This window comes from Anastrepha ludens, chromosome 4 (genome assembly GCF_028408465.1).
Source record: "Anastrepha ludens isolate Willacy chromosome 4, idAnaLude1.1, whole genome shotgun sequence".
Classification (NCBI taxonomy): Eukaryota; Metazoa; Arthropoda; class Insecta; order Diptera; family Tephritidae; genus Anastrepha; species Anastrepha ludens.
In genome coordinates, this window is record NC_071500.1 from 9,190,107 (window position 1) to 9,217,644 (window position 27,538).

Below are 27,538 nucleotides of genomic sequence, written 5' to 3' on the forward strand. Positions count from 1 at the left end.
GCTCGGTGTCTTAAACACACGCACACACACACATACTTATATATGTATTTGTCACTGCGAGCAGACCAGGTTTTTATTTTAATTTTAATATTTTTTTCTTCATATTTTTTTTTACTTCAAAGTGCGAAATTACAACGCGCAAAATGACAAACGCAGAAATATAGAAATAGTAATATTTAAAAAAAAAAATTTTTTTTTTTGATAATTTTTTTTTGTTGCAATTTAACTAAGCTTTTAACTGAAGTTGAATTAAAATATAAAATCTGTATGGAAAGGTTAATGTGCCGAAAGCAAGAGCTGCTAAGGTAGTTTGTTATATTTACACAGCTACGGCCAACTAATTAACATCGCCTTGCGCATATGTTTTACAAATAGTTACGATCCCATTTCAAAGGAAACCGTTTAGTTCTAGAAAGTGCAAATTGATTGAAAATGCCAAACAAAAATCCCTTTAATTCCGCATTAAAAATCGCATTAATTAAAAAAAAAAAATAATAAAAAAAATAAAAATAATAAAAAAAATAAAAATAAAGGGTGGTTAAATTTCAAGGGCCGTTGTTGAATGTGAACCACATCTAATTTGAAAGAAGAGGTGTACGTCGATAAGCCAGCAACAATTCAAGAGCTAAAGAATGAGATAATTCGGCACATTAACGGTATAGAACCTCAATTATGCCTCAGCAATAATTTCCTAAAAAAAATGTATTTTTATTCAAAATCAACACCGGCCCTTGAAACTTAACCACCCATTATATTCGCAAAATTTGTGAACTATTGAAGATTATTTCGAAAGAATGCTTGTCACCTAAGTTCAAACTCCGTGCTTTGTGGCATGAATGTCCCTCCATCTGCCTGATTTTTAGGTGTTTCTAGGCTGTTGCTTTTTTGGCGCGTGGTAAGTTACACAGTGCGACAATTTACAGGTCATCGGCTCGGGCCCAAACCAAACCAATTGCAAATGAAAGTACTCATGCATAATAGTAAAGCCACCAACTGGGTTTTGGTATACCGGGTCACAATTTTTTTTTTACAGTGTATTAAAGTTTCACAATATTGATCAAATGCCATATTAAATAATATGGTAAATCCAGTACAAATATTGATTTTTCTTAAATGTCGTCTTAGAAGACTTCGTAAAATTTAAGGATACGTGTTTTTGTAGAACATCTTAACCCGTTAAATCCCAACGTTGTGTGACTATATAACCCATTTTTTTCTAAATTGTTCAAAAATATGTTCTACAAAAAGATTCCTTGGAAAATTTCACTAGGGGTTGTCAGAGACATTGAGCACTTATGGGTTAAACGTACTTGAAAAAAATGTAAAACGAATGTATGTATTCCATATCAAATAAAATTTTGAGTTGTTTTTGGTTGAAAAAAGCTGGGCTCTGAAAAAACCACCCGTTTAATTCATTTAGCTAGTGATGCTGAATTTAAGCTTATAGGCAGGGTTGAATTCGCTTATTTTTCGGAAGACATATTTCCTTGTTGTATTTCCACTTTAGTCCTTGACTACCTCGACGAACACAATGCAGAGGTGTAGCCATCATGAGACCGTTAACCGGCTCTTAGCGATTGTGAAAGAATCAGCTGATTATGACAGCGGTTTGTTTACGAAAAAACTGAGATAGTGTTGGTGATATATGAAAAAAAAAATTAAAGCGAGTGAAAAATTACAACTGAACTACTACTTCGCCGCGTAACGGCAGATGATTTTTTAAGTAGAGTTCTTTGATTTCAGAAATACAATCGGAGGTTTGCCATTCATTGCCTGCCGCGAAGCGACCGCTATTAGAAAAAGCACGTTGCTAATTATTTGGGCGTTGCTGTATCTAACGTAAAGAGTGTCACCGGAGCAAACGGGCGCTTAAGACAATTTAAAAGCTCATTTGACTCTTTGAGCCACCGCGGAAGACCTTCCTTCGTCACTCGGTCAGTTGCGGCACTCGCTTCAAAAGTCTTTCTATTTTTGCTACTACATCACTGCGTATATACAAATGTATGTATGTACTTTGAATTTGTTGTATAATATTACATTTTTGTTTGTCTGAAGGAAGCCTTAATTACTTGTACATACATATATACATACACATATACATGCAAGCGTAGGTACCAGTAACATCTTCTCCTAAGAAATTTAACACTTCAGCGGCATCGCGCCGACTCACTCGAGCACTTGGAAGCCAGTCACTATGACAACATAATATTTAGCGCCTTTGCAACGAGTGACCCTCGGAATTAAAGTAGCGGCGCGGTAGGGGCGCATGGGTTCGAGCAATTTGTGTCTCATTATGGCACAGCGAGGCAATAGTTGGACCTCAAAGAAAAATAGGTTACAAGTAAAATGAGCAAAGCAAAAAAAAAAACAGTTGAAGAAAAGGCAACAAAATTACAAGTAAATATACACTTGTGTGCATAATAGTGGCAGCGCAATATATTGCAAAATTATGACTATGCAATTAATTTTATTTCTATTTTTTTATTAAAATATAGTTCATACAACAACAAAAAACTTGTAATCGAAAGCGTCAAACTTGGTGTAAAATTTAAAAAAATTTAACAAATTTGCAAAAAAATTTCAAACTTTTTAGTCAGAATTTTTCGAAAATTTATGGATATGCAGTTTGGTAGCCCATTCAATTTTGGTATCATAAAGTGCCAGTGTAAAGTGGCATTGATTTTTAATAGTTTTTCTTGTTGGCTGTGTTATGAATTTTCTTCCATATAACGTTTTTTTATAACACATAAAAGTTAAATTAAAAAAAAGTAAAATAGTAAAAACTTTGCAACATATCCCGCTGCTATTATTGTGCACACAGGTGTGCATACACACATAATGTCACAAGCTCTTGCTGTGATTGAATTAACGGAACGTGGCGGCACTTGGTAGCTTAACAAATTGGAAATAAAGTGAAATAAATTGTTGCCACTGGCAGGCCAAGCAAAATCAAGCCAAATGAGTGTGAAGACCGCAAAGTGTAGCAAGAATAATTGCTTACAAATACAACTAACACATACAAAAACACCTGCGTTCGCAATACTCGTAACAGCAGGGCGGCAGATGGCAACGTTTTGAATATTTATTTATTTTTTATTTAATCACGCTTAACTATGTTCATGCCCCTATATAGCTCATACAAGTCGCCAAAGATCTTACGTAGAATTTTTTCTCTCGTCGTCCATGCTTCTGCGCCATATATTAGGACTGGAATGATGAGCGTTTTGTAGAATGCCAGTTTAGTCCTTCGAGAGGAAGCACTACTTCTCAGTTGCCTACTGAGAGCAAAGTAACACCTGTTGGCAAGAGTTATTCGCTGTTTTGCGTCGGGTTTGGGACCCACCATTTAAAAAATCACTCCAATGAAAGATCCAAATAAGCCCCGGATAAGGACTGCACATCACGAACATCTCACCAAATTGACAATCCCTATCTGGGACTTTCCTTGACTTCCCTTCTTCACTTAAAAGTTGGATTCGCAGTTTTTAGTCGTAACAAAACTTCCGTTTTTAGGCATTTCTTTCTTAGCAGCTGAGAGAACCATTTTCATTGTTTTGTTTTTGCTTGCTTTGGTGGATTCAAAAAGCTTACCATAACGGAAGCTTCCTAATCCAAGAGAAGACCTACCAGGCGCCTTCATTTATGCAGTGTACGATGAATTTTTTAGCAAATTTTCTGCAAAATTAATTTCTCAGATTGAGCACAGAATTTCTAACATATTTTGAACTTTTTTCGTTTTTATAGGCTCATTTGCAGTTACATAATAAAAAAATTAGTATAATTCCTACATACATTTTTAACGAATTTTTATCAAATTTCAAATGTCGCATTCAATTCGGTGAAACAATAAAATTTGAACGAAAAGCAATTTAAACCACACCTTCACAGCAATAAATCGAAGTACAAATATTTACATATTTTATCGATTCTGATATCTTTGGAAATTATCGGTGTCACACATCTGCTTACCGGTGATCGCTACTTGACAAAAATATATGGCAAATATTTATTTAGTATGCAAGAAGGCTTCACCGGCAAGCAATAAAAGGCCTGACTTTCAGGTATTTCAGAAAATACATGCATAAAAAATTCAAAAAAAAAAAAAAAAAAAAGAAATACATATTTACATGTATTTAAAAACAATATTTTGCCGAAATATTACAATAGATGTAGAACTTTGTTCCCTCCGGCTTTTCCTAAACATTTAAGGCTTTCAGTGATAAGACATCTATTTATGTTCCGGCATTCATGTTTTTTTCCGCTATTAATTACCAACTTAGGTATTTAAGAGCATACAATGAGACTCAAACACAGTTTTCTTGAAATGGAAGCCGAAAATCAAAACGGTCGCGCAAGTCACAAAATATGAGTGCGAACTTTTAATGACTCCATTAATTCCGCTACAAACAAATATTTTATAAAGAAATTTATATAACTGTTTCGCTAATGATACTTCATAAAAAAAACAGCTGTTTACGAGTGCCATGAACGCTTCAGAAGAGATCGTGAGTCCGTCGAGGATGACGAATGTAGTACCAGGCAGTCGACACCCAAAACTGATGAAACCATCAATACAGTGATTTAACCATCAGGTCGTCATAGAGCTGGCAGAGGACTTGAACATTGCTTATGGATCCGTTCAGGGCATTGTAGCTAATGATTGGGTTTGCGCCGTCTTGCTGGAAAGTAGGTCCCAAAGGCCCTGACCGACCCAACGTACATCAAACGCATAATTACTGGAGATAAGACGTGGAAAGAAACTTTTGTAGTTTTATTCCTTTGAAAAATGGAAAGAAAATAAGAGTAAGGATGCTCGGATGGAAATAAAATTTACTTAGCATTCTATTACCCGGAGCTAGCACCTTGCGATATAAAAAAAAGAGAAAAAAAAAAACAGTAGTAGAGGTGTCTTCGCCCCTTAATGAGGAGATAATTAATGTAATTAATGGCGGCCGCCGTAGCCGAATGGGTTGGTGCGTGACTGCCATTTGGAATCCAGCGAGAATGTAGGTTCGAATCTCGGTGAAACACAAAATGAAGAAAAGGTGTTTTCTAATAGCGGTCGCCTCGCGGAAGGCAATGGCAAACCTCCGAGTGTATTTCTGCCATGAAAAAGCTCCTCATAAAAAATATCTGCCGTTCGAAGTCGGCTTGAAACTGTAATTGCCTCCATTTGTTGAACAACATCAAGACGTACGCCACAAATAGGAGGAGGAGCTCGGCCAAACACCCAATTATATATATATATATACTGATTAATTTTAAAATTATGCAGATTAAATTATAGTATTCAACTAAAAGGTTTCAAGTCTCCTTGTATTTCGTCATCTAAGATTTTTTCCACTGGAGTTACTATAGTCTGTCATAGCATAAACTTTTCCAGTTCACTTTCAAGAATTATATAAAAAAATATCACACACAGCACCGCACCACTGCCCATAGTAAATCAGAAACATTCAAATCTGTAATCTCAAATTGCAGAATCAGAAAGTGCATACACTTGTGGTCACATAATTAAGACTTCCGAATTTGTGATTTGTAGGGAAAAAGTTTTCAAATATGCAAGACAAATTGTGAAATTGTGAATCAACGATGGACTTCAAGCTTACACTTTATTATAGTAAAATTGAGAGGGCTATAAAACTGCATACCCAGAAATTTTCTAAAGGTTCTGATAAAAAAAAAAATTGAGTGGGCTATAAAACTGCATACCCAGAAATTTTCCAAAGGTTCTGATAAAAAACAATTTTCTTAATAATTTTCTGAACTTTTAGTGAATTTTGGGCCAAGTTTCAAACTTAAATTTATAAGAGTTTTGTAATACAAGGAACTATTAAAAAAACAAAAACATTTTCGAAAAAAATTTACCATGAAAAATGTTGCGAATATTGTAAAAAGTTGGCGTGACTTGATTATGTGGGAACAAGTAGATGTGTTGGTAAACTTAAAAGTGTACAATCACAGCTTAAAAATGAAATAACCATAAGAAATATAATTAAAACAAACATTCGCAGAAGCATGAGCTTATCAGAACAACTAAAACAACAAAAACAAAACAAAAAGGTGCACTTAAACAACAACGAAAGTTGAATCACGATTTGCCCAGCGAAGAAACAAGAAACAGATTTCAGATACAGCGCGAGCGTGAACCCAATCAAAGGAGAACAGATCGCAAGAACATTAATGTCGGAGTGGAATTCAATAAAGTAAATAACAAAAGCAGAAAAATAATGATGCAAATACCAATAAAATGAAAGAATTCCGAGCTCGAACAAAAGGTATTTCTGATGATTCAGTGTTAACACCACAACAATAAAAAAAATAAGAGAAAATAACAAGAAAAAAAAAAATAAAAAACGAAAACCACTTTAACGGCGATCAACGAACATTTCTGTAAAACAAAAGGAACTTCTGTACAGTGACTTACCAGCAGCAATAAGTGGTCGGTCTGAGTGATGATGACGCTCAACAGCCGCTGGCATTTGCTACCGCGCATGCGCATACAACCGACCAACCAAACGCAGCTCTAAGTAAAGCAATAAAATTGCGAGCATTCAATAATAGCATCGAAAAAAATTGACTGGCAACTTAATAACCAACAGTAGCCAACAGCCAAGTCAGGGCATGGTCAAAATGAGCATAAAGCTATACAAATAACCACTCGTGCATAAGTGTGTATGTATGTATGTATGTATATAGGAAAAAATATCAGCTACAAGCAACTGTGCCTAGAAAACAGTAGCTCAGCTTAAGGCTGAAGTTGTAAAAATTATTCTTCAACTCCGACTTCAAGTGTCCATTTATCAAATTGAATAAAAGAACCAATTATGGAGTTATGTACAAAATATGTGTGTATGTATGTATGTGTGTGTGTGTGTGTGTGTGTGTGTACATTGCATATACAAGCGTAATGCAATTCCAGTTTGGACAACATTGAATAATGTAAGTGACTTCAAGTTTATCTGTCTGGCGCTGTGTCTGCTGTCGAAGTAGGTACTTTTATGTACAGTGGCGATCAGAACTCAGCGCAGGTTAAGTTTTTTTTTTGCATAAATATTTAAAATTTTTTTTATAGTTAAATGGTTTTTTTGGAATATCTTTCATGCATTAGTCAAAGGGATATAAAGTAACTTTCAAACTTAATAAAAACTTAAAAAAAAAATCAACAAATTTTCTTCTATAATTGAAATTTTTTAATCTGAATTGTTAGAAAATTGTATGCAGAAAATTTAAAAAAATTGCATCTAAATTTTGTACTCTTTAATCCGAATTTTCAGAAAAATCTAGGTTTTGCGGAAAATTTGAAAAATTTCATTTAAATTTTGTAGTCTTTAATCTGTATTTTTAGCGAATTCTAGGTTTTGCAGAAAATTTAAAAAAAATTCAACTCAATTTTAAACCCTTTAATCTGAATTTAAAAAAAAATTCTAGGGCTTGCAAAAAATTTGAAAAAATGTGAAAAAATTTTATCTAAATTTTTTGAGCCTTTTAATCTGAATTTTCAGAAAATTCTAGGTTTTGCAGAAAATTGTAAAAATTGCAATTAAATTTTGTACTCTATAATCTGAATTTTTAGAAAATTCAAGGTTTTGCAAAAAATGTGAAAAAATTTCATCTAAACTTTGAACCCTTTAAACTGAATTTTTATAAAATTCTAAATTTTGCAGAAAATTTGTAAAATTTCATTTAAATTTTGTAGTCTTAAATCTGAATTTGTAGAGAATTCTAGGCTTTGCAGAAAATTTTAAAAATTGCATTTAAATTTTGTAGTCTTAAATCTGAATTTGTAGAAAATTCTAAGCTTTGCAGAAAATTTGAAAGAAATTCATCTAAATTTTGAACGCTTTAAACTGAATTTTCAGAAAATTCTAAGTTTTGTGGAAAATTTGAAAAAATTTCTTCTAAATTTTGAACGCTTTAAACTGAATTTTTAGAAAATTCTAAGTTTTGCAGAAAATTGTAAAAATTGCAATTAAATTTTGTACCCTTTAATCTGAATTTTTAAAAAATTCTAGGTTACGCCATAACATAGCCCATGAAATTACACTCAAATAAGTGAAAGTTTTAAGTGGCTAAAAACATGAGTTGACTTATATTATTTTCCCATTATTCCTGCAAGGAACTGGCGCTATATTCCTATAAAAACCTTCCAATGTTTTTTATCCAAAGCTAGGGATTTTAGCTCTCTTCAGCTCTTGTTATGGGCTGCAATTTCGAGCTGGGTCTGCCTTTTCCAGGTATGGGCTTATCAAAAGCCTTTTCATAGCCATGCCCCGTAATCATTTGAGTTGTATAACATTTGACTTCATCGAAGTTCCTGCTGTACCATGTAGCGGCGTCTTTTATTAGCCGAGCCGTTCATCTGTCGCGCGTTTCGTTTCTCCAGCGATCTTGCCATAGCCTTAGCGTTTTGTCCTTTATTTCACGCGCTGCAGGTTTGCGAATTGCTTCTTCTATTCTATCATTCTTTAATGCCCACTACTTTTCCCTCTCAAAGGCTAGAATATCTATCGGTGATGAACCGCCTATCACTTGAACAGCTGGCCCTTATACTGTGCGGTAGGCGGGCACAACTCTCAGGGCGGCCGTTCGTTGTACCGCTGTTAGGAGCTTACATTGGTAATTTGCTTTCAGCGCATTTGACCGCAGTTCAGCTCCGTATAAGACAACGGAGTGCGTGGTAGCCATCACTGTTTTCCGTTTCATTTGGGTTAGTCCCCCAAAGTTTGCTTTTAGTCTACTGAGTAGGAATGCCATTTTAGCGGCTTTTCCTGCTGCGTGTTTTATTTGGGCTCAGAAAGTTCTTCGTATAGGATCCTGTCTTGTGCCTAGGAGCTTTATAATAACTTTGTTTGTGATTAGCGTATTTCAACAAGTTTTCTTTTTAACTTCTAACGGGATTTGCTTCTTGGTTAGAAGTATTAGCTCCGTTTTCTCTGTGCCCGTATCATGACTTGGTTAAGTTTTCTACCAGCTTCTTCAAAGTTTCGTGCGTATCCGATTAAAAAGTTGAAATCTGGCATTTCTATATTGAAAATCTCATCGTTGCTGATGTTTCACCAGTCTGGGCCAAGAACTGATCCATGTGCCGCTCCGGATGTAATGTTTATACATCGAGAACCCTCTGGGGTTTGATAGTTGAGACTAACAACCTACTACTTCCGAATATCAAACTGTTACTGGAACCAACACAAATGAAGAAGGTACTATGCGCACACCGGTAGGCGCCATAGCATCTTATTATTATTTTTATTATTATACTTTTATTGTTAGTACTATTTTTCTTGCAGTGATGACTCTTTTGCGCTTTGCCTACTTTATCAGTGAACATTTTGTAAATTTTTTTATCTAATTTTCTTGTTCTTCTAAAGATAAATTTTATTACTGTAATTAAACAAAAAAATGTCTCATAATAGATATTCGGTTGACGCATCCTAGTGCCCTTATGGTGGGTAGCTTTAACTGTATACTACAGATATTTCTCCACCTTGAATTGGATAAAATATTTGGTTGGAAGTGATCATCAGCTCCCTCTGCAAAAAAACCAAAAACTTTTATATCATCGAAAATGAATTTGTCAATATTTGTTCACTAAGGCGGTATTGTGCGACGGCCATGTTTGGCAGGAAATTTGCATTGGTACTCGCAATTAGAGAGCAACAGCCACGTAAACTGCCGTGAATTATCTGTGATATTGGTGGTAATGCCTATCTGTATTATAAAATCAAGTACAACGAGATCTCTACTGTGAATTCGCACCACTGACCGCCCGCGTCCAACAAAGAACTAATTATCGAACAACTCCTGTTAAATTACTAAAATAAAAAGTGGAAGTATAAATGAGTAAAATTAAACCAAAAAAAAAAAAACCAAAACACTTTTATAAAATCGCATAAAATTTCCATATGAGCAACAGATGATTCACTGTTCTTATGCTTCGTGACTGTGTTTTTTATTTTTATTTTTTTTTGTTTTTGGCGTTCGTGTCGCATAGTTAATGCGGCAGCATCCATTCCCTGGCTTTTCTGCATTATTTACGCATACAAATGCAATAGGGCACCGAAAGCGATAATCCTGTTCAATGCAAGCGCTTTTCTTTCTGTTTTATTATTTGCATACGAATTGCTCGCTCGCCTTTTTCAAGATTTCTGCTGCCTTTTTTCAAACAACTTCAACGATGGGGACTATGTGGCATGTTGCGCATGTGCTTCTGACTCATTGCCTTAATCGTCCATGTAAGTTTTACTTATACATGTTTGCTTGTACCTCGCGTGTTTTATGTGTGCATGTGTGCAGGTGAGTGATCCTCGCTCAACCTCTTGTAATATTCGCGAGTGGGAGCGTGGATGCCTGTGTCTGCTGCCGCTCTTCGTACTTTCATCTTTCTCCGCTGGAGTGCGTTGTTCATTGAGTGCTCTAAAATTTCTGCTTTCTTTGTTTTTTTGGAATTTCTACTGTTGCTTCTACTCGCTGCCGTATTCGTTGCTGCGATTTCATACGTTCAGTCAAGTACGAACGCTCGAAACGTTTACAACTCGTCGGTAGGCGATAATGTGAAGAGCTTGAAATTTGTTTTTGTAGCTTGAAAGCGTATTTAGTTCTGAGCTCACCTTTGTACGCATTGCTTTGGTTTGTTATCGCACAGAGCGCACGACGTGTAAGCATGCGGGCGAAGCAGCTTGTAGCGATAAGTGCAAGAATTTAACGCGATTTCAATTGAGAAAAAGTGGCGAGTGACTAAGTGCTACCCTTGAAAAACGCAAACCAATCGACTCAATTGCACGGAGACCCAAAGAGGCATGTTTTTGTTGCTTTTCATTGTGTTTTCTTTTATTATTATGGCGGAAGTAAACTTTGACGGATCAATGATAATAAGTCATCTCTCATTAAATGAAGATGATTAATAGTTCATTCTTTCACTGGCGTGAAATTGGAGAAATAATTGTGCAGTTGTTAATATGAAAATACAAAAAGAAATGAAATGAGAAATAAAGTAACGAAGTGCATTAAATACAAAAAAATGTGGAATTAGGAACAAAACTAACATTTGTGTGATGTATTTGTTTGGACATACAATAAAATCAAATTAAATTAAACTGAAATTTTACAAAAAATAAACAAAATAAAATTTAAATTAAAGCGAAAAATTGAAATTATAAAAATAAAAAAAATAAAATTGAAATTAAAATTATAAAAAAAGTAAAAATAAAATTGACATAAAATAATAAAACTGATATTAAAATTAAAAAACAAAAAATGAAATAAAATGAAAAAAAAAAAAAAATTAATTAAATTAAAAAAAATTAAAATAAAATTTAATTAAAATAAAAAAATAAGAACTATATAAAATAAAAGAATTAAAAAAGAAATAAGAAAATTAAATTGAAATTATAAAAAAAAAATTTTTAATTATAAAAAAAGTAAAAATAAAGTTGACATAACATAAAAAAATAAAAATAAAATAAATAAAATAAATTAAAAAAAATAAAATAAAATAAAATAAATAAATAAAATTGATATTAAAGTTAAAAAAAGGAAATAAAATTAAAAACAAAAGTTTAATTAAATTTAAAAAAAAGTAAAATACAGTTTATTTAAAATAAATAAAAACAAGAACAATACAAAATACTAAATAAAACACATGCAATTTCAAATAAACTAAACTAAAAAAAACATAAAAATGAAATAAATTAATAGAAAATTCAATAAAATAAAATAAGCCTGAATAAATAAAAAAAAAACAAGTTAGAAACTAAGAAAAAAATAAAATTACACAAATAAGTGAGAACGAAATAAATAATACAAAAATTTAAATGTACACTTGTGTTCCCAATAATAGCGGTGCGACATATTGCAAAGCTATTTTATTACTTGCAGGAAACAATTCCCTTATCTGGGTTCTTGGGCACAGGAATATAGAGGGAAATGAAATTGCCGATGAGCTTGCCAGGAAGGGGTCGACAGAACCGGTTCAACTGTCCCCTTCTCAGACATCGGTGTCCACTTGACCGTTGTTAAAGGGGAACTAGACAATTTCTTTCTAAAAAAAAGCGCATGAAATCTGTAAGTTCTGAAATGGCTTGTCAACTCCAAAAAAGTTTCCTCAATGTAACGGCTGAACGGTACACTTTTCGCCTGGTAATGCATACTAGGAATGCCAAAGCTTTTCTGCTTTCCTTACCCGTTCTTCTTTGTTCAGTTTCCAGCTCAGTTTGGAGTCCAAGAGATACCCCTTGGCAGTAGTAGATGACAAATTTGAACTACAAACTGTTAGGGTAGCTTTTACATATATTTTTTGAGATTTTTTATTTCGGATACTGTGCGGTGGGGATAGCCTCAGCATCTCTCAGGGTGTTACGTTGAGTGTATTCTGCAGCAGCTTATGTGTAATTACGCAGCATTTTGCGTATCGCATATTTGTTGCCTTGATTCTGCTACGCTTTACTCCGCATGGAATGATATTGGCAATCAGAGAATCAGCAATTTGCTTGAATTTGAAAAAAAACCGTACATTTTTTTAATTTTTTTTTATGAAATTAGCTTACAACATAAATCTTATAAACTATTTGTGTTAGGAGCTATAACATCATCTAGGCCTTAAGCTCGCGAGTACATTTCGATTAGGATTTGAAGCCTATACCTGCGCAATTCAATCGCTTACGATCACTATGGGCCAGTTTTTCTGTGCGCTGTGTGAGTACCCTATTGATCATCGAATCTATCTAAGTCTACAGCTAACCTAAATAAGTACATATATTAAATGACCGAAAAATAATTACATACAAGAAATTGAAGAAAAAATGAAAATTATTTTTGCGTAGCAAAAACCAAAATTAATACAACACATGTCGTGAGAATCCAAAATGTCGCTCAATAGCTTTAATATGTGCGGTCCTAATATGTATTTAAGTACTCTGTACTAGGGGCTATATAGTTACATAGATATCCTATATGTACATATGTACGAATCGTCGCTGAGTCAACAAATGTGCCTTGCAGTAGGTTAGGTTAAGTTGACCTGGCTGGCTGAAAGAAACCACATAGACCGATTGAGCTTTAGTGTTACCAGACGGAGCTAGTCCCTTACGTTTCTTTGTAGTAGAAATCTTGTAATAAGTCTGCTCTTTTGCGAATCTAAGTAAACTTTGGAGCTCTATCCCCGAGAGGTACTCTAACTTCTCATCTTGTAAAGCTCCTAAGCATTTTAATCTGGTTATAGCTAATGCAGGGCAGGAACATAGAGGTGTTCTAGCGTTTCCCTCTCTTCTAAAGAGTGATTTTTTAAGAGCTATAGGAAAGTTTTTCAAAAAAACACACGTAAAATTCAGAAAAATGCATGCAATTTTTATTTAAATCGATAGTACAGTCCATATAATTTAATGTTTGAAGATTATTTCATGTAAATGTTGACCGCGACTGCGCTTCAAATGGTCCATCCGCTAAGCCCAATTTTGGCATACTCTTTCCAATGTTTCGGTTGGTATCTCATATAAATGCTTTAATGTTGTCTTCCAATGCGTTAATTGAAGCAGGCTTGTCTGAATAGACATGAGCTTTTACATAGACAAAAAATAGTCTAAAGGCGTTATATCGCACGATCTGGGTGGCGTTTTCCTGTACGAATTGTCTGTAAACAGCGCTTTTGGCAATCTCATCTACAATTTCGTTTCCGGCAATGCCCTTATGTCCGGGTACCCAATAAATATGCAACCGTCTGTCTGCGGCTAATCTGTCTATAGCTTGCCTGCTTTTTAGAACATTTTTGGATGAAATTTCATAGTTTATTGCCTTTATCGTAGCTTGACAGTGAACGTATATATTTATTTTGGAGTTGTCTTTGCGAATGCTATTTCTGCAGCCTTACCTACAGCAAAGACTTCTGCTTGAAAGATACTGCAGTGGTCAGGAAGCTTAAATGTAGATCCCTGCCCCTACTCCTTGCCTTGCAGTAACTTTTCAGAAGAGCACAAAACCTGACTGCTTTTTTTCAGAGTATTTTTAGTACTGCGAACGCAAAGTTGTTGATCACTTCCAAACCAAAAGAGTTATAAAAAAACGGCAAATGCCGAAAAAATGTTAACAGTAAAAAAAATGTTAATAAACAAATTTACAGAAGTCACATAACTGTGAGTGTGTCGCCGCAGCGACGATATGCAGCCCAAGTCCATAATGACCTACTTAAATTTCTTAATTCTAAACTAAATAAACTTCTTATGCAAATATAAATGCATATAAACTGGCTCGAAAAATGTTAACAGCAACAACAAATTCACCATTTTATTTAAAGCAATTAAACAAAATGACACTGATAATAAAAATAAATACAAACAAAATTTCAAAACAAAGCAAAATACTCGTACGACGTAAAGCTACCGTTGGAGCACTCACGTAAACCAAAGTGCCTGAATGAGGATGAGGCTGATTGTAATGATAATGAGGGAGGTTGAAAAGAAAAGCACAACAATAATTTGAAATGAATTAGCGAGCGGGCGCTGATTCACAGTTTTTGAGGCATAGTTCACGTAGGAAAGAATAAATACTTCTCGGTTGATAGGAGAAAAAAGTAGGAGAAGAAACAAACATAAATACTTACACATACTTAGCCACAAAGTGTTCGCATGTGCCGAAAATACCTGCATGTATATATGTGGATGTGTGCACCTTGCGTCTCTCTCTCTGATCATCTTACATTCATATGTATGTATGTGTGTATTTTTAGAAAGAATTTGTCACAAGGCTATTGATTTAGGCCAATTACTTACAAAGTTAATGTTGAAATTTTCAAAAATAGCCCAAAAAAAGTGCGAGATATTTATATATATACATATTTATATCTAAAAGTAAAAAATAGGTGAAATAATGTCAGTAATAGGTGTACTAATGTTTGAAAAGAATTCAATTTTTTTAACATATAGGGTGGGCCATGTAAAATTTGCTTTTTGAATCGGCTATAAAGAAAAAAAACGAATCAATATTTTTTCAAACTTTATTTTTTTATTTTGAAGATTGAACATTGTCATTTATGAATGAAAAATAGTATCGTTCAAATGACTGCCACGACTGGCTTTACAGTAGGCCATTCGATCATCCCAATTTTTAAGTACATTTTCGATTGTTTGGGCTCCAATTTCATGAATGGCAACTTCGATTTCGTGTTTTAAAGTATCAATCGTCTCTGGATGGTTCGTATAGCATTTGTCTCGTGCTAACCTACGCCAGTTGGACACACCAAGTGAAGCCAAGTCCTTCTCCACCTGATCTTTCCAACGCAGAGGAGGCCTTCCTCTTCCTCTGCTACCACCAGCTGTTACCGCTTCAAATACTTTTAGAGCCGGAGCGTTTGTATCCATTCGGACGATATGACCCAGCCAGCGTAGCCGCTGGATCTTTATTCGCTGCGCTTTGTCTTTGTCGTCATAAAGCTCATCGTTCCATCGCCTGCGATATTCGTCATTGCCAACGTGTAAAGATCCAAAAATCTTACGCAGAATCTTTCTCTCGAACTCTCCAAGCGTCGCTTCATCGGATGTTGTCATCGCCCACGCTTCAACGCCATACGCCACTATTTCAATCACAATGGCGAAAACAAAAAATTAACTTTAAAATGTAAAACAGAAATACTTTAAATCAATAACTATACTATTTAATTAACTAGTGTGTTAATACTTTGTTGAGTATCTTTTATTGGCAATTACGGTCGCACAGCGCCTTGGCATAGAATCCATTAAATCCTGGCATCTAGTAATCCAAATTTTCTCCCAACTTTCCCTTACAACCATCCAAGGCCACATTATTACTAGTTGGATTGCAAGTGTGAAGTGTCTTTTTAACATCAGTCCACAAATTCTCTCAATTGGGTTGAGATCTGGAGACTGTGTGGCCCATTCCATGACGTTGATGGTGTTGTCCCCAAACCATTTTTTGGCCTTTTTTCTCTCATGTGCTTGGGCTCATTGTCCTGCTGGAAGACCCATTTTAATGGCATTTTTTGCAAATGGTAGCATTACATTTTGAAGCATATCGACGTAGACGCGCTAGTCCATGATCGTTCTAACCCAATGAATCGGACCTACTTCATAGTAGGAAAACCACGCCCATATCATAATGCTGGAACTCCCTTGTTTAATGGTTATTTTCGCGTCCATCGGTCTATATACTTCATTTGGTGGTTTCCTAACGTAACTACGAGAACCAGTCCCTTCATACAACACGATTTTGCTCTCATCTGTCCACAATATGTTTCTCCACTTTCATACTGGCCAATTGGAGTGTTGCTTAGCAAATTTCATGCGTTTAGCTGCGTGTTTAACGGTCAAAAGCGGAACCCTTTCGCGGACTACAAGCGTTCAAATTATTTTCTCTCAGTCGAGTGCGAATGGTTTCAACAGATGCAGCAATATTTAGGTCCTTTTTAAGCTACGTTGAACCGTTATCATTTTAGTTCTGTTTTTTGCTCTCCCAAATCAGAGAGACCGTCAGAGCGAAAGAGAAAGGTGACTGCAAACCAAATTTGCAAGTTGAAGGCACGAAATTCGACATTTTTAAGAACGACAAAAATGCATTGTTGTATGAAACGTAACAAACAAAGAACTGAATATTGTGGACAGATGATAGACGAAAAGACCAAGACATTTGGGAAGGTTTAAAAATACTCCTAGCGATATCTATGGACTAATAGCTGAAAGTCTCATTTCATAGGTATATACCTACCGTGCATGCCACCTTGATCAAAAAGTCCCAGGCGGTCGAGCTGTTGAAGAAAAAACATTGAGTTAATAACTTTACCGTTGCAGCAGTGCCATAATGTGGGTATTACTTAGGTAAAAGCCAACTAATTTGTAAACTGATTAAAAATATCCTAGAATTTTTTTATCAACGGCCTCTGAATAGAAATTGTGATATTGCACAGGTATATCACATCTCAAATATTTAAATGCATAAGACGACATGCCAGAGAAGTAGGCACATATACACATGTACCTATATCTAAATGTGTGTGTTACACATATGTAAGTATGTATGTATGTATGGTATGGACCGCGGTGCATCATAACCGCTTGATATGAATAGAAATGCTAAATATTGTTTGGTACATGCAACAAAGCGTGTCCAAGATATTATATATACGTGTGTGTGTGAGCCTATGTACTTGTGTGCATAAAAAACAAATGCATACTACTTAACTGCATATACAGGGTGTTAAAGGAAGAATGTGACATATTTAAGGAGGCCAAAATATTATGGACCAAAAGAAACCAAAGTTGGATTTCCAAAATATTTATTTCCAAACACCTGTTTACTTCCTAAGCGATTTTTAAAAGTATCGATAATTAGTACTGTAAAATGGGCAAAATGTTCAGCACTAGACATTCAATTGAAAATTGTACCCAACATAAATTCATAGCACTCAGTGCTGGCTCACAATATGGCACTCAAAATTTTGTTTTAATACATTGAGCATTCTACAGATTAATGAGAGTAAAAGGAAGAGAGATCGTGGGGAAATTGTATAAAGAATGAGGAATATTCTTTTGGTGAAGGGGTATGGGGGGTATTGTTATAACAGATCTTTGAAAAAGCGCTATCAAAAAATCACAAACGGTGCTTCTGCGTGTATTATTGATTTAAGAAGTGTCTGCTTACGCTCTTTAAAAAGAAAATTCAATATTGGGCATTAATTTAAATTTCAATGAAATGGTTACTATTAAATATATTGCTTAGGGTGGTCGAAAAAAAATTGTATTTTTGTTGCTGCCCCTTACATTTTTGCTATGAGGCACTTTTTTTCATTTTTTCTACAATATTTATTTAATATTTACGCCTGTCGCCAATGCCATCAAATTTACCGTTGAATCCCCATAAGAAAAATGCACTTTTTCATAAATTTGGTATAAAATGTTTATGGATAGAAATATTTAATCTCCGCTTTTAATTTACCTTCATAAATGACAAAAAAAAAGAAACTTTTTAAAAAAATTTTAAAATTTAATAAAATTTTTGCATGGACTCTGAAAGTATTTATTTTTAATTTTGGAGAGGGAGGAGAGTTTAGAAGTTTTGAAGTGAAACTTCTTAGACGTCGATAGACGAGCGAGAATGGAGAGTAAAATTTCAAGCCCATGCAACGTTTTGGGCATTTTCGTTCCGCGAGAGAGAAAAAAGATATAACGTAGAGGGAAAAGAGAGAGCTATACTTTATATATATCATAGATACACTTTAGGCTATTTTTCCTGAGTTTTTCCTTGTGGTTGCTAATTTCTAGTGAAAAATAACACTGCCTATGTTTGTTGGCGCTTGTTTGTTGGTGCAAACTTGTAGGAAATATATTTTTGGTGCCTACTGTTTGTGGCGTTTTTTGGTCCCAATTTTTTGGCATTTTTTTTATGTCTACTTTTTGGAGCTTATTTCCGTTTTCTGGCTAGTGTTTGTGCGTTTTATAAAGTGCTATCCATTCCGGCGTCAGATTTTTCGGTATTGCCTTGCGGTAATTTGTGCCGTTGCTGTGGTCCTGGAATCGCTGCGTTTGTGCGGATGATAAACGCTTGTAGTAGTGCGCGTTGTTGCCACGGTTTGTGGCCGGTCTCTCCCTCTTTCTTTGTCTGCCTTGAAAGTTTTACTTCTGTTATGTGTACTACGCTACACGCACTTTTATTTTTGGTCATCCCAATATACACCATTTGCTCTGTTACCCTATTTTGAAGACATTGGTTAAGTCATCGATTACTTTTTGTGTTGTTTTCTTTCCAAATTGAAGATCTTGAGGCAATTCAAAAGCTGTGCTTTCTTAAAGGCTCTCTTTGCTCAATTTTTTTTGCTCGAATTCTCTTTAAGTAATTCGTTTCTGCAGCCCTTCAACGCTATTCACAGAATTACCATAGATTAGTGTGCTCTGGAAGTAGGTACCGACCTTTATCATCCCGATAAATAATGAGAACAGAAGAAACACAGAGAAGATTCCGTCGATTTGGATAAGCCTAAGCATAAAGACGACGAACTTTGGGGACAATACCATGAAATGCATGCCGGTTAATTCCAAGAATGATGAAAAAATATTGCGCCCATCAGATATTGTGTGACGTTACATTGTAGTTGCAGCAGCATGAGAGAAATGTGTAAATGCGAGCTAGAATGCAAAAAGAGGAATAAAAGACACAAACAATGCGCGAATAAATTGCACAAGTTCTTTGTCACAATCGCTGTGATTCTCTAAAATTCGCTGTGAGCAAAGTAGTGGTACCACCTTTTTATTCTCTCCATAGTGAGTTCAATTCTGCTTCTGTTTCTTAGAAGAAACAGTCATAGAACGAAAACTTGTCAAATTGTTGAGTTCGAAATAATGTTTCCGATGTTGAATTAGTAAAAAAGTCTTGAAAAACATTTATTGATGGTTGGTAGGTCAATTACGCTTGATAGTTCGTGAGAGAAGCTCTTTGTATAATTATATGGATAATTTTCTTCGAACTCAACACAAATAATTTAGCAAAGCATCAGCCGACTATGATAAGAATACCCGAATAAATAAAGAGTAATAAAGACATGCAAAAGTACCATAACACCACAGCCGTTAGTTTGCTGACTCATGTTTATTAGGTCATTTTCTGTTGTTGTTTTGTTTGGTCCATGTTATTAACTTTTTAAATATTTTAGTTTTTCTAACACCCTTTATGGGCAAGATTTTCTGTCACAAACAGCTGTGTGTAGCAACGCAGTTGTTGAGTTATGAATACGTCAACCCAAAGATAGACGGTGTTAAAAGCTAGCCACGGTGTTAGCCACGACAGTTTTAGTGCTAAAGATGACCACTAAACCAAATATAAAACAAAAAACAAAACAAAAAAAAACTGCTGTGTGTGTGCGCTGAATGTATTTACAAAGCTTCGTGGTGCACTTGCCAGCTTTTGTTCCGGCATTTAAAATACTAACAAAAAAACAAACATAATACAAATTTTTGAAAACAAATTATTCATTTGCGAATAAATAAAACAGTTGTATACGAAACTACACACACACACATATACACACTACACTATTTAAATATGATAATTGTGAGTGAGTAGCAGAGTAGTCAAGAGCAAGTGAATTGTGCTTCTCAATTGGGAAGATCGCACCTAGTTGAGAACATTGCTTACGCTCTCCACGAATGCATAGCGTAGATCACGCCGTTGGGCGCGAATGGTGAGAGTGGGCCAAACATTAATCAGTAACTCACGCCACTAGCTTTGGTGGGCAGCTACGTTGTGCTCATACTCGTGTATGCGTGTGTGTGCAGTACTCGTATTTGGTTAGTTTTCGATTCCGCATTGCCAGCGTCATTGTTGTACCTTCGCCGAAAGCCGGGCAAAGCAAAGCTGTGCAGCTGTAGTGAGATTTTAGTTAACGCAGATATTCCGAGACATAACGACCGTAAAACGCGGCGGCAGAACGCGTTTTAAACGAGAAAAAAAAAATAATAATGTAATAGGAAAAATGCATTTGGGTTGATCTTGATCTCAAAGTAATTTAAAGGAAATAAAGATATGAAATTTAAATGTGAAAATAATAAAATAAAATATCGCAACACAAACACCAACACTTTGTAGGCAATTTTAATGCGCCTGAAGCAATATTAAAATCGCAAAATCTAGCGACACAAACAAAAAACTATTTTCCGCTCGTGTTTTTTTTTTTTGTTTTGTTTTTTACTTTTTTAATATTTTTGAATAAATCGTTTTGCCGCTGATTTCATGTGCAGATTTGCTGCATTTTATTAATAAAACAAACTAAAAAAACAAAGAAAAAAAATAACGCTGCCGCCTCGAATTGCTTCTCTGCGACATTGTAAATTTGGAAATTTGTGAATAATTCTGCTTGCAATTGGATATCAGCATGTGGGCGGACGCTTGAAGATGCGACTGCTGGCAAATGCCTATATGCGCTTGCAACAATTTTCGACTTGATTAATGTTTTTAGACTTTTCCGTTTTCAACTATTCACACACATGCACACACACACTTCGGTTGAATGCATATCAATCTTGCAATATTCTTATGCCGGTAGAATTAGAATGCGCGCACGTACAAATACCAAAGTTTGCTGCGAAATTTCGTAGTTCTGTAGTGGATTCCAAGCTGTATAAGTTGCAGACATTTTCAAATTGCTACGCTCGGAGGTTTATGTAACTAAAAGAAACAGTTTTAAAAATTGATACTTTCCTTAAGTATTTCACTTAATTAAAAGTACTTTTTTAAGATATAGCAACAACTGATCATAAAAAACCAGTCGAATGAGTCGTTGTCTATGTTTTTCATATTGCTGGAAACGCTTTTATTTTTCTGAACAAATCCCATACATCTGTGACATAAGATGCGGTAACTGTGATTTTGCTTAAAAAAGTCGGATAGCAACCGATAATAAATAAAGTTTTAAATTGGAACAAAAATGTTTAATAGACACAAAAAGATTTCGCTATATTATAACTTGAAATACAGAAGATAGACGGATATTAAAACTTCATATAATTAAAGAAGAATTAAAAAGAACAATTATGAAATAAATATAAACAAAATGAGAAAAAAATTAAATAAAATAAAATGATGTTAAACTAAATAAAATAAAAGAAATAATTATGAAATTTTTACAAATTTAACTAAAAGTGAATTGAAAAAAAAAAAAAATAAAAATATATTGAAAAAAAATAATAAATTGGAAAAAATAAATAAATTAATTGAAAAAAAGATAAAATTAAATTGAAAAAGAAAAAGTAAAATAAATTGAAAGAAAAATAATATAAATTGGAAAAAATATAAATAAATTGAAAAAAAAAAACTAAAATTAATCGAAAAAAAAATAAATTGAAAAAGAAAAAAAATAAAAAAAACATGTTATTAAACTACATTTAATAAAACCGAAATAATAATGAAATTAGTTTACTAAAGTAAATTAAACTAAAAGTGAATTGAAAAAAAAAATAAGTTGAAAAAAGAATGAAATAAAATAAATCGAAAAAAAAATAAAAGTAAATAAAGTGAAAAAAAAACATAATATTAAACTCAATTTAATAAAATAAAAATAATAATGAAATTAGTTTACTAATGCAAATCAAACTAAAAGATAATTGAAGAAAAAAAAAATAAATATATTAAATAAATTGAGAAAAAAAATTAAATAAACTGAAAAAAATTATATAGGTAAAACCTGGTTTTTCACCTCGGATCATTTATTGGATATATACCTGGATCATCAAACCGATACTCTTCTACGGTGTGGTTGTATGGTGGGCAGCACTCGAAAAACGGTGTAGAGTAGCCACAATTGATCGAGTCCAAAGAACAGCCTGCCTCCTGATAACAGGATGCTTAAGTACAACACCTACCAAGGCTCTAAATACGTTGCTTCACTTGTTCCCTATCGATCTGGCTGACAAAGCGATTGCAGCGAAAGCATCGACACGCATGAATGCTATATCGAAATGGAATAAGTATCTTGGCCATTCGGCCATACTGAACAGGAACACTGTTATCTCTTCCGACATAGACTATCATATAAGTCTTCCATCACCACCCTTGCTATTCTCCTGTTCACTCCCAACCAGGGAAGAATGGAAGACAAATCTTACCGAAATCGATGGCCCTCTGATTATAAATACAGATGGTTCAAAACAAGACGGCAAAGTGGGATTTGGAATCTTTTCCAATTCCCCTCACATCAATCTATCATTTAGATTACCCGACTACTGTAGCGTATTCCAAGCGGAAGTATGCGCTATCTGGTATGCTGCGAAAACTCTCTTAGAAAATAGAATATCACTAGAGGATATCCGCTTTTTCACCGACAGTCAAGCGGCCGTTCGAGCACTCAGCTCCTCTTATACCCACTCAGATGTGGTTCGATCCTGTCTCTTATCTCTTAACGAGATAAGTGTTCAGAATTCTGTCCAAGTTATCTGGATACCGGCTCACAGTGGATTCGAAGGTAACTGCAAAGTTGATGAGCTCGCAAGAGCTGGAGCTGCGCAATCAAATGTTAGTAACTTACCCACAATCCACATTCCGCTCTCAACATGTAAAATGATAATTGATCGAGAATTTCACAGCATTGCTGATCGGAGGTGGCGAGTGGAAACTACTTGCGTTACGACCAGATAAATCTGGCCATCCTACAATCTGAAACAGACAAAAACCCTTATAAGTCTTTCGAAACACGAACTAAGGCACGTCGGCTCGGGGTTCCTCAAAACGACCTGTGCAGATACTGCGAGGACGAAGATGAGAAAGTATCGAGTAGGCATTTGCTGTGCAGTTGTCCCGGTCTAGCCAGAAAACGACTCGCACCTCTAGGCTCTCCAACAATTGACAATCTTTCAGTACTCTCGGACCTGAAAATCGAATCTCTCATCAAATTCTCGAAACGAATTAATATCTTTCACCAAAATCTATAATAAAAATCTCGGTTAGGTGGGGAAATCATACAATATAATGAGCTCTAGGGCAACACAATGAACCCAACTTGCGGTCTATGTGGCACTCCGAGCGGGGTCACCCTTAAACCAACCAAACAAATAGAAATAAGAAAAATAAAAATATTATAAAAATAAATATAAAAGAAATAAATAAAAAAAAATGAAAGAATAATAATAAAAAAAAAAACAAAAAAAAAAATAATAAAAAAAAATATAAAAAAAAAATATATAAAAAAATAATAAGAGTAATAAAAAATTAATAAAAAAATTATAAGAAAACAACAAAAAAGGCAAAAAAAAACAATAATAATATTTAATAAAATAACAAGGTTCCGACAATGGATTCTGGAAGAGTGGACAAAACAAAAAAAAGTGTATCGGCAATTTGAAAGTGGACGTCTGAATTTTTATAGAGAGGGTCATAATTCCCACTTTTTAGCTTAACGCTCAAAATGTAACTTAAATACCCGAAATAAGTCAAATCGCAAACAATGAAAAAAAAAAAAACGGTTTTGTTAAAATTTCTATATATGCAAGTTGCAATGCACATTTTCTGTCCTTCCTACCAGACTCCATTGCGATTACCTTTTCATTTTGGAGAAAGTTTAATCCTGTCGTGCAGTGTAGTAATAACAACTGGTCAACAAGAAATATGATTCGTGTAGAACAATGAACTACAAGTGCAACAAATGACTCACAGCCCACCACTTAAACACCCTATAATAATGAAAGAAAACTTCGCCCTTCTATTTCAGCGAATTTTAAACGTGCAAAAATTGTAATTTTTGAAAAAGTGAACATTAAAGAGAAACTGTAACTTTGCGAATTTTATAAAAAGCATTGGTGATAAAAAAGGAATACTTGAACTAAGAAACGTTTCCTAATACAAAAAACAAAAGACTACGCATAAATATACTTATATCCGCCATACGTATCACAACCATCCACAATAAAAGCCATGGATTTGAATTACCTCGATTACCTCGCATACCTGGAGACTTTTTGGGCTTACTTTCCCTACCTCTTCTACGCGTTCGTCTTTCTCACTCTTATACCGAAATCCATACGCCGCATCAAGGCCTTCGCTAGTGCCGACTACGAGGCCAATCGTCACAAATACCATCGCTGCTATGCGCCGGATATTTGCTGCCACACCTTGGGCGAGGCTATGCCCAAGCCCAAGCCGCGCAAGGCCGTTACGCGCGTCTATCCGAAACGTCACAGCACAGCGGGCAGTACAGAAGCGCACTTCGCCAAACAGGATACGAACGCCAATCATATAAAACGGCAGGTAGAACCTGCCTCCATACAAACGAACACGCACGTCAATCAAATTGCGAAAATGTTCGAGAATGTGCCCACAGTGACCGTGTCGCCAGTGCTGTTGGGCAAGAAAATCAACCGCGTCACACCAACCCTACAATGTTTGGAGGACGACGACAATATAGCCGCAGCAGCGCCAACACCACCAAAGCCCACCACATTGAATGCATCGCGCCTCTCACAGCTCCTCTCACAGGAGCAACTGGAGAACTCACTGAGTTTGCTGCAGCAAGCAAACACGGATGAAGAACAGAATTGGATGCGCGAATCACCGCCACGCCGCACACGCCGCGAAGCGTCAAATACGCTAAATTATGGCGCTGGCACCTCCACTACGCCATCGACAGCATCACCGGCTGCCTCATCGCCACTCTCCGACTCACCGCCGCTATCGTCTTCGCCACTCGCATCGCCGGTGATGTTCCGCCCACAGCTCAATATGAAATCCAGTTTGGAGGACATTTTTGCTGCCATCGCGCGAAATGCAGAGAAAAACGAGAATTTCATTTATGCCGGCTGCAAGACACTGCCGCCAGTCACCTCCATCGATGATATACTTTCACAGCGGCGCCTCTCACGTCCGCTCTCCGCATACTCGATCAGTGATCTCTTGAACGAGGAAAGCAGTGCGAAGGATGAGGCGCGTGTTGAGGATTTTCTCACTGTGCTCAACACAACTTGAACAGGCAGCGAAAAGCAAAGGAAAAAAAAGGAAAGGAAAGAGACATATTCATACACAGGCATGCAGTTTGTTTGGGGCTGTGAAGTTGTATATGCAGGCTGTAACGGATGTGTGCTTATTTAGGGTTTATAAATGTATGAGATAAGTGTGTAAGCGCTTCAAAGTAGTATAAAATACTGGATAAGCACGTTTGTGTGTGTGTGTATTCAGTATACATTTGTATGTATGTATGTATGTAGTTGGAAGTTTAGCCTTAAGAAATATAGCATCGTAAAAGTTGACAGCTGGCGGTTAGTAGTCGCAACCAAATGTCAAAGTGCCATGCAAGCAGTGCCTCGCCATCAACAAAAACAAATAATAACAACAGCAACAGCAACGTCACATTATGTAGCCCGTGCGCCGCAGCGATTTAACCGGCGAACAGCTGCAACTGCAGCTGGCCCCAACGATGAGTCACACAAGTCCGCCGAACGTCAGTCAGAAGTCAGCGCAAATTTTTGCGGAATTTTCGAGATACATTATTTTTTTTATTTTTATCTCATTTTATCTATGTATCCAATGACGTTAGTTGGTTGTAGTTAAATGTGTATTTGTATGGGCTTGTAAAAGCAGGGAACTCCATGCAAAACTGTGAATATCCAATTAAGTTTTATGACTATTATTGCGTAAATCTTTTTATGAACATAATTTGTAATTATTATTACTTGTATTTTTAATGCATTTGTATGTATGTACATTTACGTACATATATATTCAAGCGAGTATATGAAAGAAACCGTACGTGTACTTCAATGACAACAGGTCAATTAAAATCACAACAAAAAAGAAGAAAAAAACAAGTTAACTGACATTTAGCCATTAAGCCAATAGGAGGAAGTCGTCTTTTGCTGGTCTTTAGTCGTGTCTAAGTAATGATTTGTGTCAACTAGACATTAAACTCGTGGAATGCGACGAAACTTTTACTCTCATATTTAGCTTTAAATGCCACGATAAGTGTTGAATTTGTGCAATCGGCTGTTTTATCGCAATTGCGCGTTTTTTTTTTGCACTCGAGCATATACAGTGCGCCAAGTGCTGACAATTCCGGTTTTACATATCCATAATTGACAATTGTTTGTATGAGTTTGTCTTGATTTTGGCTGTCACTCGCTTGAACGCATTTGTTAGTTCGAACTTGGCATATTTAGAAATTTTTGAATACATTAAAAAATTAAGGGTTTTTCGGAAAACGCGCCTAGATGTTGCACGTAAAAATTTAGACTCTTTCAGCTTTCAATATTTTTATTTAAAATAAGGCTGCTTGTGAAAAATGACACTGACATGAGCACTTCTACGGGTAAAATACGCCAAACAGTCAAGTTCATTAATGCCAATAGGCCAGGCCCGTCACAATGGGTTCGTTGCGTGCGTTGCAGCAAGGAATTTGACTGACGGCAAAATTTAAGGGGTTATATACCTTGTGAGCCCGAAAAAATGGACGATTGCCATAATTTCTTTTTAAATAAATATCTTTTAGAACTTTTATTCAAATGAGGCATATATCATACTGAAGGGTAACTCTCGAAGAATACATTTTGGTGTTTTTATTTTAAAAAATGCTATTATTTATTGTTGATATCGCCCCTCCTCCGAAACGCCGTTTTTTAGAAGAGGCTTGCGGTGATCACGGTAGCGCGTGAGCAGCTGAACTGAAATCAAAAAAATTAAATGATTATTGTAGAAAAATGTTTTTTAGTGAATCTGAACGGTTTATTTACCCAAAAAAAAATGTTCTCGATATGAAAACCGTTCTGCACAAAAAAAAAAAAAATTATGGAGGGGTTGAAAAATTAAAAAAAAAAAAGTTATTCCAGCGAACTATGCAAATATTTATAAAAACAGATTCACGAGGTTGTAACTTCGAATAATTAAAAAAAAAAGTTTATGCAAATCGGTCAAATAGTTTTTGATAAATAATTATCAGCGCGACGGTAATTTTCAAAAAAACGACTTCGAGATAATCGCGTCTAAAGTTTGGCGCTAAGCCTCGCTCCAAGAAAGATCGCGCGTTTCCACGGTCTGCAACTTTCGTTCTAGTGCTCCGATCTTTATGATT

At 35.2% G+C, this 27,538-nt stretch overlaps 2 protein-coding genes across 8 annotated transcripts in view; both read left to right on the forward strand.

The window, feature by feature from the left end:
• LOC128862015 (supervillin-like) overlaps positions 1 to 27,538 on the forward strand; it is a 100,528-nt gene that overhangs the window by 20,457 nt on the left and 52,533 nt on the right. The gene's annotated exons all lie outside the window — the stretch shown is intronic.
• LOC128862016 (uncharacterized) lies at positions 16,981 to 27,327 on the forward strand. Of its 7 annotated transcripts, none has more exons than XM_054100406.1 (2): positions 16,981 to 20,495; positions 24,043 to 27,327. In XM_054100406.1, exon 2 carries the CDS (start codon positions 24,397 to 24,399, stop codon positions 25,441 to 25,443), a length of 1,047 nt encoding a protein of 348 aa, XP_053956381.1. In that variant the 5' UTR covers positions 16,981 to 20,495; positions 24,043 to 24,396; the 3' UTR covers positions 25,444 to 27,327. The 7 variants fall into 7 exon arrangements, with proteins under 7 accessions (XP_053956381.1, XP_053956382.1, XP_053956383.1 ...); XM_054100407.1 differs by having other exon boundaries at positions 24,061 to 27,327; XM_054100408.1 differs by having other exon boundaries at positions 24,066 to 27,327.